This window comes from Lepus europaeus, chromosome 4 (assembly GCF_033115175.1).
Source record: "Lepus europaeus isolate LE1 chromosome 4, mLepTim1.pri, whole genome shotgun sequence".
Lineage (NCBI taxonomy): Eukaryota > Metazoa > Chordata > Mammalia > Lagomorpha > Leporidae > Lepus > Lepus europaeus.
In genome coordinates, this window is record NC_084830.1 from 147298367 (window position 1) to 147314406 (window position 16040).

At 40.9% G+C, this 16040-nt stretch overlaps 1 protein-coding gene across 2 annotated transcripts in view; it reads left to right on the forward strand.

Annotated features, from left to right (window-relative positions):
• Positions 1-16040, forward strand: part of FNIP1 (folliculin interacting protein 1) — a 121402-nt gene that overhangs the window by 98506 nt on the left and 6856 nt on the right. For both annotated transcript variants that reach the window (XM_062189218.1, XM_062189216.1), the window contains 3 exons: positions 2274-3693; positions 4512-4680; positions 11552-11749. In XM_062189218.1, coding sequence (XP_062045202.1) covers positions 2274-3693; positions 4512-4680; positions 11552-11749 — 1787 coding nt within the window. The remainder of the gene's footprint in view (positions 1-2273; positions 3694-4511; positions 4681-11551; positions 11750-16040) is intronic.

Below are 16040 nucleotides of genomic sequence, written 5' to 3' on the forward strand. Positions count from 1 at the left end.
CTGCAGGTGGTGGCTTTACCCGCTGTGTCCGAGCGCCAGCCCCTCACCTTGCCTTTTTATGAGTCTGCTAAATTGTCCTGTTCTCATCACATGTATGACATCATTTCTAATAGGTCTTCCAGCAGAGCGAGGAGACAGGCTGATAACTCGTTTGCTAGTAACTTCAGAGTCTTCAGTCTGTTCTACATTTTTATACTTTGCATTAGGTACTCAGCCTAGAAAAATTGAATCAGCAGTCATCTGTGAGAACTAGAGTAAATCTGGTAAAGAGAGTAGCAATTCACTGAGGTTTCTATTGTTTGCTAAGTTGGTTTGGAAACTGTTTCCCTTGGTGCTGGCACAACTAAAAATGGAAAGTAGAGGAGAGTATGGATTGTTGATAAGTTTATAGGCATTAGGGAAGCACTGTAGCATTATGCATAAGTATGGGGCTAGACATTTGTCCTAATTCTTAAGATGCTGGTTAAGATGCCTGCATCCCTTATAAGAATGCCTCTGGATTCAGTACCTTACCTACCTTGCCTCTGGCTTCTGTTGCAGCTTCTTGCTAAAGAAAATTCCAGGAGATAGTAGTGATGCCTGACGTAACTGGGTCCCTGCCACCCTGGTGGGAGACCTGGATTGAGTTCCTGGTTCCTTGTTCTGGCCTGACCCAGCCCAGGCTTGGCAGGCATTTGGAGAGTGAACCACTTAAAAGGATCCCCCTCTCTCTTCCTGTCATTCTCCCTCTTAAATAAATAAATTGATTAAATAAACTTTTAAAAAGTACAGGCTGTGGAGAGAGGTACACCCCATTTGAGTCAGTTTCCTAATTTATAAAGTGGGAATGATTCAAAGAAGCAGTATAATAGAAAGGAAAAGTTGAAGCCAGTGCTGCGGCTAAATAGGCTAATCCTCTGCCTGCGGTGCAGGCAAACCGGGTTCTAGTCCTGGTTGGGGCACTGGATTCTGTCCCGGTTGTCCCTCTTCCAGGCCAGCTCTCTGCTGTGGCCCGGGAGTGCAGTGGAGGATGGCCCAAGTGCTTGGGCCCTGTACCCCATGGGAGACCAGGAGAAGCACCTGGCTCCTGCCTTGGGATCAGCGCGGTGTGCCGGCCGCAGCGTGCCAGCCGTGGCGGCCATTGGAGGGTGAACCAATGGCAAAGGAAGACCTTTCTCTCTGACTCTCTCACTGTCCACTCTGACTGTCAAAAAAAACAAAACAAACAAAAAAACAAACCAAACAAAACAACAACAACAACAAAGAAATGAAAAGTTGAGAGGGAGTTTAGTAAGCAGAGTTTATTTTGTGCAAATGAAGATGCTTGAGTGAAAACTTCTGGACTAGCAGAGTTAGGGAAGGGAGAGTACATTGTGTGTGTAAAAGGAGCTCAGGTGTTACACGTGTAAAGTGTATTCAGTAGTCTAGTTTTAGTACTGCAGTTGAGGTTTTGGGTGAATAAAGATGAAAAAAGGCAACTGTAAGAAGATGAAGTTGATGAGGGGGAATGGTCGTGAAAGACTCAGTTGGCTTGCAAAAGCAGTTTCAGTTTATTTGGTAACCAGTGGCAATTTGAGGAGTAGTTTGGGACAGTAGCGTGGTGGTTTTTGAGGCAGCGTCTCAGAGAAGAAAATGTATCATTGTATTGTCTACATCCTTTATGTATTTGAGACTTGTTTGTGTTCTTTTAAAAAGTGTGAATTGTTTTTTAGAGTAAAATACAAGTTAAACATGTATACTAACAGCTTAACAAATCTTGAATTGATAATTTCAAATTCTCCATTTTTAAGTTAATTTTTGACATATAAGTTATGATTTAATTTGAGCTGTAACACAAATAGAGAAGTTTGCAGTATGACTATTCCAGCTCTGCTCCATTCCCCCACTACTTCCTTTGTCTCCTTGTCTGCCAGCGAGCAATGTGCTTTCTTGTTTCTGCACTGGATAGCTAAAGAACTCTTGTGAGCATGATTCTCGGGCAGTATCTCCCACGTAGATAACGGCGCTCTGCACGGAGGCTGGCACAGTGAATGTTCTTGGTAAATGTGGCTTTCAGAACTCACTCTTGGTTTTAGAACCAAACAGCTATTTAAGGAGGAAGCTAGAAAAGCTTTCTCTTCATCGTTCTCTAGTTACGACCATTCATCTCCTCCTACTGTGCTGTACAGAGTACAGAACTAAAAACCTCTACTGCCTCTTATACATTAAGAGTTTGTTTCTCATAATTAAAAATAGCATTTTTGACTATGTGAGCAGAGAGACGATGTGCCTATTAACTAATTTTTCCATTGCAGGAGACTTGTATGGCGCTATTGGCTCTCCTGTGCGGTTAGCGAGGACTGTGGTAGTTGGCAAACGGCAAGACATGGTCCAGAGGCTGCTTTATTTTCTTACTTACTTTATAAGATGCTCTGAACTTCAAGAAACCCATCTTTTAGAAAATGGAGAAGATGAAGCCATCGTTATGCCAGGCACAGTAATCACTACCACCCTAGAAAAAGGTGAAATAGAAGAATCAGAGTATGTGCTTATCACAATGCATAGAAACAAAAGTAGTTTGCTCTTTAAAGAGTCAGAAGAAACAAGAACTCCTAACTGTAGCTGTAAGTATTGCGCTCGTCCACTTGTTGGGCAAAATGTAGAGAGCGCTTCACGACAGGATGGAGAAGATGTCCAAAACAGCTCTACAGAGTTACTGGGAATTTCAGATGAATGCCGAATGGTTTGTCCTCCTGACTGCCAAGAAGAAAATGTTGTTGATGTTAAACAGTGCAGAGATAAATTAAGAACTTGCCTTGACACCAAGTTAGAAACAGTTGTTTGCACAGGATCTGCTCCAGTAGACAAATGTGCATTGTCAGAAGCCGGCTTAGAGCCAACAGAGGAAACATGGCACAGTGAGGAACTGCTGAATTCAGATCATCACACAGATAAAGCATTGAGATCTACAGGAGTGGTTGTGGAAAAAAAACCTCCAGATAAGATTGTACCTGCTGTATTTTCTTGTGAGGCAGCCCAGACAAAGGTTACTTTTCTGATTGGGGATTCTATGTCACCTGATTCGGACACTGAACTCCGGAGTCAGGCAGTGGTGGATCAAATTACCAGGCATCACACTAAACCACTGAAGGAAGAAAGAGGGGCAATTGATCAACATCAAGAAACTAAACAAACAACTAAGGACCAATCTGGAGAGTCTAATAGACAGAACTTGATTTCTGGAGAGCCCTGTGAACTTCCCTGTTGGAGTCATTCAGACTCAGAAAACATGAGCTTATTTGATGAATATTTTAATGATGATTCAATTGAAACCAGGACTATTGATGATGTTCTAGATAAAACAAGTCTAGACAGCAAAGAACACTGCTGTGTGTTGGAGTTTTCAAAAATATTGTGTACAAAAAACAGCAAACAAAGCAATGAATTTTGTAAATGTGTAGAGGCAGTTCACCAGGATTCATGTAAAACCTGCTTTCCTCAGCAGGACCAAAGAAATACACTCTCCATTCTTGTCCCCCATGGGGATAAAGAGAGTTCAGAGAAAAAAATTGCTGTAGGAACTGAATGGGACATTCCAAGAAATGAAAGTTCAGACAGTGCCCTTGGTGATAGTGAAAGCGAAGATGCAGGTCATGATATGACTAGACCAGTCAGTAGTTATTATGCAGGAGAGCAAGAAGACTGGGCAGAAGAGGATGAGATACCGTTTCCTGGGTAAGTAGGAAGCTTTTCCTCTTATAGTAGGTCTTATTTAAAAAGTCTGTAGCGGCTGGCGCCGTGGCTCACTAGGCTAATCCTCTGCCTGTGGAGGTGCCTGTGGCGCCGGCACCCCGGGTTCTAGTCCCAGTCGGGGTGCCGGATTCTGTCCCGTTGCCCCTCTTCCAGGCCAGCTCTCTGCTGTGGCCTGGGAGTGCAGTGGAGGATGGCCCAAGTTCTTGGGCCCTGTACCCCAAGGGAGACCAGGAGAAGCACCTGGCTCCTGACTTCAGATCAGCGCGGTGCACTGGCCGTAGCGGCCATTGGAGGGTGAACCAACGGCAAAAGGAAGACCTTTCTCTCTGTGTCTCTCTCTCACTGTCCTGTCAAAAAAGAAAAGGATCTGGGCAAGAACTAAGAGGAAAACAGGCAGTGTATACTCTAGATCACGTATAAGGAGAGCATCAGGGATTGAGAAATGTTAGACACCAGCTTTGGACTTTAAGATATTTAGCTAGTTTATTTTGAATGTTCATTTTCTCAATATGATTATATTAAGAAGTGTTACAAATACAAGGAACAAGTCTGCTAAAATCTATTATGAATAATAAGATTTATGCTCATATCATTACAAAGTTATGTATCAGGTCTTTCGATAAGAAGGAGTATTTTGTAGTCTGAGCACTTAGACAAGTTTTTATTTAAGGGTGATGTTCAGAGTATATTTTGTGGAAAATAATGTACTAGAAATATGGACTGGTGGTGTATGTACATTTTTACTGGGCAATGTGTTTATTGTTAATTGGATATGCCTTATTTGGGAATCTTTCTTCCAGGTCAAAATTAATTGAAGTGAGTTCTGTTCAGCCCAACATTGCCAACTTTGGGAGGTCCCTGCTGGCTGGCTACTGCTCATCTTATGTGCCTGACTTTGTTCTTCAAGGAATTGGGAGTGATGAGAGGCTCCGTCAGTGTCTGATGTCAGACTTGTCTCATGCTGTGCAGGTAATAGCCATCTCTGTTCTTGAATTTATTTAGAATAAACTGATAACCTGTAGAACCCAGAGCTGCCATGTATTCTTGGTCATACTTCACTGTGTTACACAATCATTCTTTGAATTTGTCACTTCATATCTAGCACTTGCATGTTTGTACCTATACTGTGAAGGCAAATAGGAGTTCTAGGAATGTACCCAAATGGAAAATCTGAAATACAGTAAGTTCTTTATGTATTCATAGATGTTTATTGGTAGATTATTTATAAAATTAAAAAGTTGTGGTGCAAGCACTGTGGCACAGTGGGTTAAAGCCCCAGCCTGCAGCAACGGCATCCCATATGGGCGTTGCTTCGAGTCCTAGCTGCTCCTATTCTGATTCTGCTCTCTGCTGTGGCCTGGGAAAGCAGTAGAAGATGGCCCAACTGCTTGGGCCCCTGAGCCCACATGGGAGACCCAGGAGAAGCTCTTGGCTCCTGGCTTCAGATGAGCTCAGCTCATCTATTAGATACAGCTCTGGCCTTTGTGGTCATTTGGGGAGTGAACCAGCGGAATGGAAGACTTCTCTGTCTCCTACCTCTCTCTCTGTAACTCTGTATTAGAATAAATAAAATAATTCTTTAAAAAAATGTGAGTGTTTAAATGATAATGGGATTCTTGATTTCCTTTTGATGTTATTTTTTGCTTACATAAGAGAAGTACAGTTAAATTTTATATATTGTTCTTATGTCTTGTGACCTTGTTAAACTCTTTATTAGTTCTATTCATTTTTTGTAGCGATCCCTTCAGTTTATTACACATAGGCTCATATCATCAGTGAGCAGTTTTACACCTTCCTTTCTCACCTAGACGCTTTTATTTATGTTATCCCCCTGACCCAAACTGCATTAGTATAGTGTTGCATGGAAGTAGTGACAATAGACGTTGTTGTCTTATTCCTGATCTTAGCTGAAAACACTGAAGTTTTTTGTTATTAAGTATGATATTAGAAGCGGTGTTCTACATCAGAAAGATCATCCACCCAGACCAAGTGGGATTTATCCCTGGTATGCAGGGATGGTTCAGTGTTCGCAAATCAATCAATGTGATACACCACATTAACAGACTGCAGAAGAAAAACCATATGATTATCTCAAAAGACGCAGAGAAAGCATTTGACAAAATACAACACCCTTTCATGATGAAAACTCTAAGCAAACTGGGTATGGAAGGAACATTCCTCAATACAATCAAAACAATTTATGAAAAACCCACGGCCAGCATCCTATTGAATGGGGAAAAGTTGGAAGCATTTCCACTGAGATCTGGTACCAGACAGGGATGCCCACTCTAACCACTGCTATTCAATATTGTTCTGGAAGTTTTAGCCAGAGCTATTAGGCAAGAAAAAGAAATTAAAGGGATACAAATTGGGAAGGTAGAACTCAAACTATCCGTCTTTGCAGATGATATGATTCTTTACTTAGGGGATCCAAAGAACTCTAAGAGACTATTGGAACTCATAGAAGAGTTTGGCAAAGTAGCAGGATATAAAATCAATGCACAAAAATCAACAGCCTTTGTATACACAGGCAATGCCATGGCTGAGAAAGAACTTCTAAGCTCAATCCCATTCTCAATAGCTACAAAAACAATCAAATACCTTGAAATAAACTCAACCAAGGACGTTAAAGATCTTTACGATGAAAATTACAAAATCTTAAAGAAAGAAATAGAAGAGGATACCAAAAAATGGAAAAATCTTCCATGCTCATGGATTGGAAGAATCAATATCATCAAACTGTCCATTCTCCCAAAAGCAATTTATAGATTCAGTGCAATACCAATCAAAATACCGAAGACATTCTTCTCAGATCTGGAAAAAATGATGCTGAAATTCATATGGAGACAGAGGAGACCTCGAATAGCTAAAGCAATCTTGTACAACAAAAACAAAGCCAGAGGCATCACAATACCAGATTTCAGGACATACTACAGGGCAGTTGTTATCAAAACAGCATAGTACTGGTACAGAAACAGATGGATAGACCAATGGAACAGAATAGAAACACCGGAAATTAATCCAAACATCTACAGCCAACTTATATTTGATCAAGGATCCAAAACCAATCTCTGGAGTAAGGACAGTCTATTCAATAAATGGTGCTGGGAAAATTGGATTTCCACGTGCAGAATCATGAAGCAAGACCCCCACCTTTCACCTTACACAAAAATCCACTCAACATGGATTAAAGACTTAAATATATGACCCAACACCATCAAATTACTAGAGAACATTGGAGAAACCCTGCAAGATATAGGTACAGGCAAAGACTTCCTGGAAAAGACCCCAGAAGCACAGGCAGTCAAATCCAAAATTAACATTTGGGTTTGCGTCAAATTGAGAAGTTTCTGTACTACAAAAGAAACAGTCAGGAAAGTGAAGAGGCAACCGACAGAATAGGAAAAAATATTTGCAAACTATGTAACAGATAAAGGGTTGATAACCAGAATCTACAAAGAAATCAAGAAACTCCACAACATCAAAACAAACAACCGACTTAAGAGATGGGCCAAGGACCTCAATAGACATTTTTCAAAAGAGGAAATCCAAATGGCCAACAGACACATGAAAAAATGTTCAGGATCACTAGCAATTAGGGAAATGCAAATCAAAACCACAATGAGGTTTCACCTCACCCCGGTGAGAATGGCTCACATTCAGAAATCTACCAACAATAGATGCTGGAGAGAATGTGGGGAAAAAGGGACACTAACCCACTGTTGGAGGGAATGCAAACTGGTTAAGCCACTATAGAAGTCAGTCTGGAGGTTCCTTAGAAACCTGAATATAACCCTACCATACAACCCAGCTATCCCACTCCTTGGAATTTACCCAAAGGAAATTAAATTGGCAAACGAAAAAGCTGTCTGCACCTTAATGTTTATTGCAGCTCAATTCACAATAGCTAAGACCTGGAACCAACCCAAATGCCCATCAACAATAGACTGGATAAAGAAATTATGGGACATGTACTCTATAGAATACTATAAAGCAGTCAAAAACAATGAAATCCAGTCATTTGCAACAAAATGGAGGAATCTGGAAAACATCATGCTGAGTGAATTAAGCCAGTCCCAAAGGGACAAATATCATATGTTCTCCCTGGTCGGTGACAACTAACTGAGCACCAAAGGGAAAACCTGTTGAAGTGAAATGGACACTATGAGAAACAGTGACTTGATCAGCCTTTGTCCTATACATTCATGTACAATGTAATACTTTATCCCTTTTAGTATTTTTTTTTTGTTTTAGTACTGTTGGTTGAACTCTGTAATTAACACACAATTATTCTTAGGTGTTTAAATTTTAACTGAAAAGTGATCCCTGTTAAATTTAAGAGTGGGAAAAAGAGAGGGAGGAGATGTACAATTTGGGACATGCTCAATCGGACTTGCCCCAAATGGTGGAGTTAGAAACGTGCCAGGGGATTCCAATACAATCCCATCAAGGTGGCATGTACCAATGCCATCTAAATAGTCCAAGTGATCAATTTCAGTTCACAATTGATCACACTGATAGGTCTAAGAGTCAAAGGGATCACACAAACAAGACTAGTGACTGCTAATACTAACTGATAGAATCAAAAAGGGAGAGAACGATCCAACATGGGAAGCGGGATACACAGCAGACTCATAGAATGGCAGATGTCCTAAACAGCACTCTGGCCTCAGAATCAGCCCTTAAGGCATCGGATCTGGCTGAAGAGCCCATAAGAGTATTGTAGGCATGGAAAGCCAAGACACTCGGGGGGGGGGGGGGGAGGGGGGACACCTAAATGAAAGATTTCTGTGTGTGAGATCCCAGTGGAAAGAACGGGGCCATCAAAGAAGGAGGTACCAAGGCTAGCACCGCAGCTCAATAGGCTAATCCTCCCCCTGTGGCGCCGGCACACCGGGTTCTAGTCCCGGTCGGGGCGCCGGATTCTGTCCAGGTTGCCCCTCTTCCAGGCCAGCTCTCTGCTATGGCCCGGGAGTGCAGTGGATGATGGCCCAAGTGCTTGGGCCCTGCACCCCATAGGAGACCAGGAGAAGCACCTGGCTCCTGCCTTCGGATCAGCACGATGCGCTGGCCGCAGCATGCCTGCCGTGGCAGCCATTGGAGGGTGAACCAACGGCAAAAGTAAGACCTCTCTCTCTCTCTCTCTCTCTCACTGTCCACTCTGCCTGTTAAAAAAAAAAAAAAAAAAAAAAAAAGAAGAAGAAGAAGAAGAAGAAGAAAAGAAGGAGGTACCTTTCTCTGAAGGGAGGAGAGAACTTCCACTAGACTGTGACCCTGTCTGAATAAGATTGAAATTGGCGAACTCAAAAGACTTCCATAGCCTTGGGAACTCATGACTAGAGCCTAGGGAGATTACTGATGCCATAAACAGGAGTGTCAAATTGTTAAGTCAACAACAGGAGTCACTGTGTACTTACTCCTCATGTGGGATCTGTCCTTAATGTGTTGTCCAATGTGAAGTAATGCTATGACTAGTACTGAAACAGTATTTTACACTTTGTGTTTCTGTGTGGATGCAAACTGATGCAATCTTTACTTAATATATACTAAATCGATCTTTTGTATATAAAGATAATTGAAAATGAATCTTGATGTGATGGGATGGGAGAGGGAGCGGGAGATGGGAGGGGTGCGAGTGGGAAGGAAGTTATGTGGGGGAGGGGAAAGCCATTGTAATCCATAAACTGTACTTTGGAAATTTATATTTACTAAATAAAAGTTTAAAAAAAATAAAAAGAAGTATTGTTCTTTTTTTTAAAAAAATTTTTATTTATTTATTTATTTTGACAGGCAGAGTGGATAGTGAGAGAGACAGAGAGAAAGGTCTTCCTTTTGCCGTTGGTTCACCCTCTAATGGCCGCTGCGGCCAGCGCATCTCACTGATCCGAAGCCAGGAGCCAGGTGCTTCCCCCGGTCTCCCATGCGGGTGCAGGGCCCAAGGACTTGGGCCATCCTCCACTGCCTTCCCGGGCCATAGCAGAGAGCTGGCCTGGAAGAGGGGCAACTGGGATAGAATCCGGCGCCCCAACCGGGACTAGAACTCGGGGTGCCGGCGTCACAAGGCGGAGGATTAGCTTGTTAAGCCACGGCGTCGGCGGCCAGAAGCATTGTTCTAACAGATGCCTTTTATGAGGTAGAGAAGTTCCTTTGTAGTCAGGCGTCAGAGGGTTTTTCCCCCCCTACTCTTTAAATCAGGAATGGGTATGGAATTTTGTCTGTTGATTTTGAGTATGTCTTTTGAGATAATCAGTGTTTTTTCTTTAAACTGTTAATGTCAGGATTACAATTGATTGATTTTTAGATGTTAAACTGTTGTGTTCTTGGGGGAATATTCTGCTTTATCATAGAAATAATCGTTTTTCTGTGTTGTCGGGTTTGATTTACTAATATTTAGTTATAGATTTTGAAGTCTCTATTAATGAAGCGTATTGGTTTGTATTTTTCTTTCTTTGTAATATCTTTGGCTATGATTTCAGGGTGATTAATATTGGCCATGTAGAATTTATTAGGAAGTAGTCCCTCTCTGTTTTGTGGAATTGTTCATAGAGGATTGGTACTATTTTTTTCTCTAAATGTTTGATAGAATTCACCAGTGTTGCTTTCTGGGCCAGAAACTTCAAAAATGAGAATTTTTTTAACTGATAGTTCAATTTCTGTACTTTTTATACATGTGCCTTTCACAATGAAACTTTCTCTCACACAAATACCGTTATTACCCTTGTAAGCACTTGACTCCTGTTTCATCAATTACATATTGGTTTAATTTGCTATATGTTTTGATTTTATTCACAAGACTGGATAGTCTTCTGAGCTCCATTGTCTTCTTTCCATTAAGGAGTTTTATTCTGAGTGATTGTTTTTTATCTGGACAAGGAATAAACTTTAAGGATGCCAGTCCTAGGGCATACGAGCAACTCCTTATATTTAGTCGTATAACTATGGAAACAAAAAATGTTAGAGAAATATCCTTTGTGTACATGCTTGTGATAAAAACTTAAACAGTATAAAGATTTATAGAATAAAAAGTAGAAGTGCTTTGCTGATTTGATAGTCCTGTTTCTTCAGAGATCTATATATTAAAGATCTTGATTTAAGTATTCACATTCCTTTTTCTGTATGTTTCCATGTAGATACAAAGTCTGAATTTGAAAAAAATAATAGCTGGGATAAAATTGTGTGTGTGTGTGTGTATTTATGTGTGTATTTATAGTGACTTGTGTTCATTTAGCACTGTGTCTTGGAAAACCATGTTAGTACATGTTAATTGTTCTCTATTTTAATATTTTAATTTTTGTACCCAGACTCGGTATATCCAGACATGTTCTGATAAAATAGAAAATCTCACATCACCAACAAGATACTTTATGTTATCAAGGGATAGCCATATGGTACTGAGACATATTAATGTATGACAGCTTGGATTATTGACTCCGTTGTGTGAATATGTCCTAATCTGTTTTTAAAATGCTTAAGGTCTTTGAAGCAAAAAAAAGAAAAAATTGTTTTCCATTTACCTGGTACATAGTTGACATTCAGTAAATTCATCACATAAATGATAGAATGATCAAAAGACTGGTGGAAGTTAAGTTCTGGATTAATGAATACAAAGTTCTATTAATGAATAAAAAATCTGTACCTGTGATGATTTTTATAAGATATCTCAGTATTTGTTACTCATTTATTAACTATTCCATTCTTCTATCAAGGGTTCTTTAGCTATAGCTGTTAAAACTTAGTATTCTTTTTTTCTGTTTTTGTGTAGTATCCCTTCATAGCCTCATCCCATTTGTCTTATTTTTGAAAACTTTGATTATCCTAAGATGTATTCTTTTCTTTCCAGCATCCAGTGTTGGATGAACCAATAGCAGAAGCTGTCTGTATTATAGCTGATATGGATAAATGGACTGTTCAGGTGGCCAGTAGCCAGAGAAGAGTAACAGATAATAAATTGGGGAAGGAAGTATTGGTTTCCAGTCTTGTTTCCAACCTGCTTCATTCCACTCTTCAGCTTTATAAGCATAACTTATCTCCAAATTTTGTAAGTATGTGTAAGACTTGAACTACTTGAACCAGTCTGAAAGGTGACTGAACTACTTAATATGCTTGATTAATACTGTGGCTAGCTGCATCATCATTGTTTTCTGAAAGACTGTGTTATGGTCTGAATGTTTGTCCAGCCTACCCCTTCCCAAATTCATATGTTGAAGCAAGCTTCCAATATGACAATTATTTGGAGATAAGAACTTTGGGAAGTAATTAAGGTTATATTATATCTTTTTTTTTTTTTTTTTTTGACAGGCAGAGTTAGAGAGAGAGCGAGACAGAGAGAAAGGTCTTCCTTTTCCGTTGGTTCACCCCCCACATGGCTGCTACGGCCTGTGCGCTGCGCCAATCCGAAGCCAGGAGCCAGGTGCTTATCCTGGTCTCCCATGCGGGTGCAGGGCCCAAGCACTTCGGCTATCATCCACTGCACTCCCAGGCCACAGCAGAGAGCTGGCCTGGAAGAGGAGCAACTGGGACAGAATCTGGTGCCCCAACCAGGACTAGAACCCAGGGTGCCGGTGCCACAAGCAGAGGATTAGCCAAGTGAGCCGCGGCACCAGCCATAATATATCTTGATGGTGGGCCCCTCAGGAAGGGATTAGTGGCTCAATGAGATGAGAACAAGCGAGATGGATTCACTTCCTAGTATGTGTCGACACACTGAGTAGGCAGCCATCTCCTAAACTAGCAGAGATCCCTCACCAGAACCCAACTGTGTTTGTACTATGATCTTGGACTTCAAGCCTTTAGAAATGTGAGAAAATTAAATGTCTGTTATTTAAGGCACTAGGTCTATGGTATTTTGTTATAGCTGCCCAGGTCAAGACAGAAGGGGATTTGTATATGTGTATATATTCTGATTTTAGCGGCTAAATTTTTTTTTTTTTTTTTTGAGAAACAGACAGATATAGACACAGCAAAAGAGCTCTCATATGTCTGTTCATTCCTCAAACAGCTGAAATGGCTTGGAGTAGACAGGGTCAAAGCTAGAAACAAGGAACTCAGTCCAGATCTCCCACATGGATGGCAGGGACTGAACTATTGGAGGCATCACTGTTGTCTCCCGGGGTCTGCATTATCAGGAAGCTGGAGTCATGGGCAGAGCTGGATATCAAACCTGGACCCTCTGATACGGCACATGGTATCTTAATGGACATCTTTACTGCTATCCAAAATGCCCAACTTTATAATTAGAATTTTTGATCTCCAAGCATTGTGTAGAATCCCAATATGGTTTAGAACCCTCTTGGTCATGTCAGGACTTTGAGTGATCCCTCTTTGTAATCTCTTATTAAAGATATATTTCCAACTTTCAATATTCTTTCTCTTGCTAGGAGAATTACAAAATATCACAGTTGGAAATTGTTTAGCGATGATAAAGTCAGTTTATGACCAACCAATAGGTAACATCGTACTCAGTTGTGAAAGAATGGGAGCTTTTCCCCTAAGATGAGGAGCAAGACAAGAATACACACTTTTAGCACTTCTGTTCAACATGGTATTGGGAAGTCTAGGCCAGAGCAATTAGGCAAGAAAAAGAAACAAAAGACTTCAGAATTGGAAAGGAAGAAGTAACATTATCTCTGTTAACAGATGGCAGAATCTTATAGATAGAAAACATAAAGATTCCACACACAAAAAAATGATAGTGTTAATATGTAGATACAAGAATTGCAAGATACAAAACACAAACATTCCTATACACTAATGAGCAATATATAAAGTAAATGAAGAAAACAGTTATAGCAACATCAAAAAGAATAAGTTTAACCAAGAATGCAAAATATTTGTTATGTTGAAAACTACAAAAACATTTCTCAAAGAAATTAAAGACATAAATAAAATGGAAACATAACCTATGTTTCTGTATTAGAAGACAATCTTATTAAGATGTCATTACTGGCTGGCGCCGCGGCTCACTAGGCTAATCCTCCGCCTTGCGGCGCCGGCACACTGGGTTCTAGTCCCGGTCGGGGGACCAATCCTGTCCCGGTTGCCCCTCTTCCAGGCCAGCTCTCTGCTGTGGCCCGGGAGTGCAGTGGAGGATGGCCCAGGTGCTTGGGCCCTGCACCCCATGGGAGACCAGGAGAAGCACCTGGCTCCTGCCATCGGAACAGCGCGGTGCGCCGGCCGCAAGGCGCTACCGTGGCGGCCATTGGAGGCTGAACCAATGGCAAAAGGAAGACCTTTCTCTCTGTCTCTCTCTTACTGTCCACTCTGCCTGTCAAAAATTAAAAAAAAAAAAAAAAAAAAAGATGTCATTACTACCCAAAGTGATGTTCTGGTTGAATTCAACCCCTATAAAAACTTCAGTGACATTGTTTGCAAAAACAGAAAAATCCATCTTTGTTTTGTTTTGTTTTGTTTTTTGACAGGCAGAGTGGACAGTGAGAGAGACAGAGAGAAAGGTCTTCCTTTTTCCATTGGTTCACGCCCCAATGGCTGCTGCGGCCGGCGCACTGCGCTGATTTGAAGCCAGGAGCCAGGTGCTTCCTCCTGGTCTCCCATGCATGTGCAGGGCCCAAGGACTATAAGAATCAAAACATTGTGATACTGGCATAAAGTCAGGCATTATATCCATGGAACAGATGTAGAATCCAAAAAATAAACCTCATAATAAACTTGACTGATTTTCAGCAAGGATGCGCAGACCATTCAGCAAAGAATCTCTTCAACAGGTTATGTTGAGTGCTTGACCAATGCTACCTAGGTAGCAGGCAATGGATGGAAAGTTGGGGGCAGTGGTAGAGCTCTTCCATTTGCTGGTTCAGTCCTTAAGTGGCTACAAAAGCCAGGTCTCCCACTTGAGTGGCAAGGGCTGAGCACTTGGGCCATCTTCTGCTGCTTTTCCCAGGCTATTAGCAGGGAACTGGATTGGAAGTGGAGCAGCGGGACATAAACCAGTGCCCATATGGGATGCCGAAATTGTAAGCAGTGGCCCTACTCACTTTGCCACAATACTAGCCCCTAATTATTTTTTTAAAAGAACTATAACTCAGCAGAAAGCAAATCATCAAATTTAGAAATGAGAAAAGAACTTGATTGAACAAATGGCCAATGAGGAATATGTTCAGGGATAGGTGTTTGGCACAGTGGCTTAGATGCCACTTGGAATGTCTGTATTCCCTATCAGAATGCCTGAATTGAGTCCTGATTCTGCTTCCAATTCCAGCTTCCTGTTAATGTGTACCCTAGGAGGCAGTAGGTGATGACTAAGATATTTGGGTCTTACCTCTTAGCTTAAGTCTGGCCCAGTCATGGTTTACTGCAGACGTTTAGAGGAGTGGACCAGCTGATGGAAGATCTCACCTTCTCTCTCTCTTCCTTCAAATTAAATGAAAATAAATAAAAAGTAATTCTAAAAGTATATGTTCAACATAATTTGACATTAGGGTAATACAAATAAAATCACAATAAGATGCCTTTTGGCACCTATAAGGATGGCAATGGTTAAGAAAAGCAAAAACAACCAAAACCAAATAGCAAGTATTGGCTAGGATGTACAGAACTGGGACCCCTCATGCACTGCTAATTTGAATATCAAATGGTACATGTGCTCAAAAATCTTAACATGTATGATCCAGAAATTTTATGTTTATACTCCAAAAAATTTCAAGCAGACATTCAAATAGATAAATTTTATCCTAATGTTTATAGCAGCACTATTTACAATCGCCAAGAGTTAGAAATAAACCAGCTGGAGGCCGACTTTATAGTGAGTTGAACCACTGCTTGCATTCCCACCTCCAAATTGATCAGAATGGCAAATCTGGTCCTGACTACTCCACTTCTGATCCAGAATGTACCTCGGAACGCAATGGAAGTACTGGGACTCCATGTGGGAGACCATGGTGGAGTTCCTGGCTCTTGCCTTCAACCTGGCCCTGATCTGGTGGTTGCAGCCATCTGGGGAGTGAATCAGCAAATGAAATGTCTGTCTATCTCTCCCCATCTCTTTTTGCCTTTCAAGAAAGTAAAAATAAAACCTTAAAAAAAAAGACCCAAGAGTCCAAAATCAAATGAATGAATACACAAAATGTGGTATAATATATAAAATGCAATGCTTATTCACCCATAAAAGGAAATGAAGTTCGGACACATGCCACAACGTGGGTAAACCTCAAAAACATAAATCTGAGTGAAATAAACCAGGAACAAAAGAACAGATACTGTATAATCACACTTACATGTAGTATCCCAAACAAGCACATACATCTAGTGGTAACTAGAGACTAGGGGAGGTAGGGAATGAGGAATTTTTGTTTTAGAGTTTCTGTTTGGGTTGA